The sequence below is a fragment of the Mandrillus leucophaeus genome, unplaced genomic scaffold (assembly GCF_000951045.1).
Source record: "Mandrillus leucophaeus isolate KB7577 unplaced genomic scaffold, Mleu.le_1.0 Scaffold2, whole genome shotgun sequence".
NCBI classification, from domain to species: Eukaryota; Metazoa; Chordata; class Mammalia; order Primates; family Cercopithecidae; genus Mandrillus; species Mandrillus leucophaeus.
In genome coordinates, this window is record NW_012102031.1 from 11,969,860 (window position 1) to 11,972,410 (window position 2,551).

At 43.7% G+C, this 2,551-nt stretch overlaps 1 protein-coding gene across 4 annotated transcripts in view; it reads right to left on the reverse strand.

The window, feature by feature from the left end:
* Positions 1 to 2,551, reverse strand: part of DEPDC5 (DEP domain containing 5) — a 166,880-nt gene that overhangs the window by 97,558 nt on the left and 66,771 nt on the right. For all 4 annotated transcript variants that reach the window (XR_001005987.1, XM_011979007.1, XM_011979006.1 and 1 more), the window contains exon 21: positions 1,229 to 1,449. Coding sequence is in view for 3 of the 4 variants with exons in the window: in XM_011979007.1 (XP_011834397.1) it covers positions 1,229 to 1,449 (221 nt within the window). In the remaining variant the exon portion in view is untranslated. The remainder of the gene's footprint in view (positions 1 to 1,228; positions 1,450 to 2,551) is intronic.

Genomic DNA, 2,551 nt, shown 5'->3' on the forward strand with positions numbered 1-2,551 from the left:
TACTAAAAAAAAATAAAAAATTAGCTGGTGTGGTGGCGTGTGCCTGTAATCCCAGCTACTCAGGAGGCTAAGGCAGAACAATCACTTGAACCCAGGAGGCAGAGGTTGCAGTGAGCCGAGATCATGCCACTGCACCCTAGCCTGGGCAACAGAGTGAGACTCGGTCTCAGAAAAAAAGAAAAGAAAAAAAATTGAAGAAACAAAAACTGATAGTATGGGAATAAATTCAGCACAAAATAAATGCAAATAAAAGTTAAAAAAAAAAACCGGTAAGTGAAAAACTTTTTTTTTTTTTTTTTTTTTTTTTGAGATGGAATCTCCCTCTGTCACCCAGGCTGGAGTGCAGTGGTGCAATCTCGGCTCACTGCAACCTACACCTCCCAAGTTCAAGTGATTCTCCTGCCTCAGCCTCCTGAGTACCTGGGATTACAGGCACCTGCCACCATGCCTAGCTAATTTCTGTATTTTGAGTAGAGACAGTGTTTCACCATGTTGATCAGGCTGGTCTCAAACTTCTGACCTCAAGTGATTCATCCGCCTTGGCCTCCCAAAGTGCTGGAATTACAGGTGTGCGTCACTGCACTGGATCAGTAAGTGAGAAACTAAAATGCAACATAAGACAGAGGTTGTTTTATGTATGGCATAAATGGAAATGATAAGGAAATAAACCCTTTTGACTCTAGGCCTAAGAAAAGCTTTCTATTAATATATGGAAAGGTATACAGTTAAATGATGGATGAAGAAAGGCTAAACAAAAAATAGTATAATAGAGGCAAGGTGCAGTAACATTGGCTCATGCCTGTAATCTCAGCATTTTAGGAGGCCAATGGGTGGATCCCTTGAGCCCAGGAGTTCAAGACCAGCCTGGGAATGGTGAAACCCCATCTCTACAAAAAAATGTAATAATCAGCTGGGTGTGGTGGCATGCCTATAGTCCCAGTTACTTGGGAGGCTGAGGAGGGAGGATCGATTAAGTTCTGGAGTTCAAGGCCACACTGAGGTGAGCTGTGATTGCACCACTGCACTGTAGCCTGGGTGTTCTGTCACCAAAAAAAAACGTATAATATACACATAGTTTACAGCTAAAGTGATTTGTACCTACTGCACTGGCAAAGAAATAATTAAGATGTGGGATTTACACCCCACCTCTGACCAACCCTCCCAACTCCAGTCACCCACTATATTAAGAAAGATGTCCCTGGCTCGGTCTGTGCTTCAGCACTCTTACCTCGAGTGCTGGTGTATCCCAAGGAGCTGCTGACTTCATACTGGTGCAGGTGGGGGTGTGGGATCATCAGGATGTTGGCGCTCTTGCCCAGGGAGCTGTCATCAGAAGCCTGGCTCCTCACTTCCTCAGTGGGTAGTGTGCGACTTGGTAGGGAAGGGCTGGATGAAACATCACAGGAGCTGGCACTCTTTCGACTGTGATTCTCTCGCTCTCGCACAGACCTGCCAGGCAAGAGACAAAAAGTTACCATCAAGCGAGGGATGCGGCCCTACCTCAAGTTAAAACTCTAAAACCCATCACCAGCCCAAGCCACATGGGAACCCAATAACAAAAATCCCCAGTGTGATCTACAAGCAGGAAACCTATATGTGGTACTTTACCCTTAACAGCTTGAGATGTTATATAAGAGAGGGGAGAAATGACAGACATTATGCGGCCAAAGTTCTAGGATCATAGTTGTAAAGAAAGGACTGCTCCAGGCCGACCCCACCTGATCCCACTGATTAATCTCACATCACTAAAAACAGAATGAGAAGAGAGATAGGATGTGATGTGGGAGAAAGTACACAGTGCCTGAGAAGTGTTCTCACCCTCAAATTTGAATCTAAATCTAATCAAGCTTCCAGAGATAATTGCCACTTTACAGGGAATTTGCAGAATAGAGGAAAACTTAAACATTACAAGGCAACAATCAGCCAAATGTAGAAAGCAAGGCATTCTACTGTCACACACACACACAAAAGACATTATAACCAAATGCAAAAAGTGGATCTTGTTTAGGTCCCATTTCAAACTAACTGCAAAAGCACAGTTTTGAGCCAATTCAGAAAACTGAGCATGCACTGGCTATTAGAGGGCATTTAGGGATTAATTTTGTTACCAATGATAATGGTACTGCGATATTTTGTTTTTTTTTAATTCTTATTTGTTGAAATGTATACTAATCAGCTTTGTGCCAGACTGGGTGACACTAAATAAATAAATAACATGTAAAAAAAGAAAGAAACTTACGCTGAAGTACGCACTATTGAAAAAAAAATACAGGCTGCCTCGGATTTGTTTGTTTGTTTTTGTGAGATGGAGTCTCACTCTGTCACCCAGATTGGAGTGCAGTGGCGCAATGTCAGCTCACTGAAGCCTCCACCTCCTGGGTTCAAGCGATATTCCTGCCTCAGCCTCCCAAGCAGCTGGGATTATAGGTGCCCGCCACCACACCTGGGTAATTTTTTTGTATATTTAGTAGAGACTGGGTTTCACCATGTTGGCCAGGCTGGTCTCAAACTCCTGACCTCAAGTGATCCACCTGCCTTGGCCTCCCAAAGT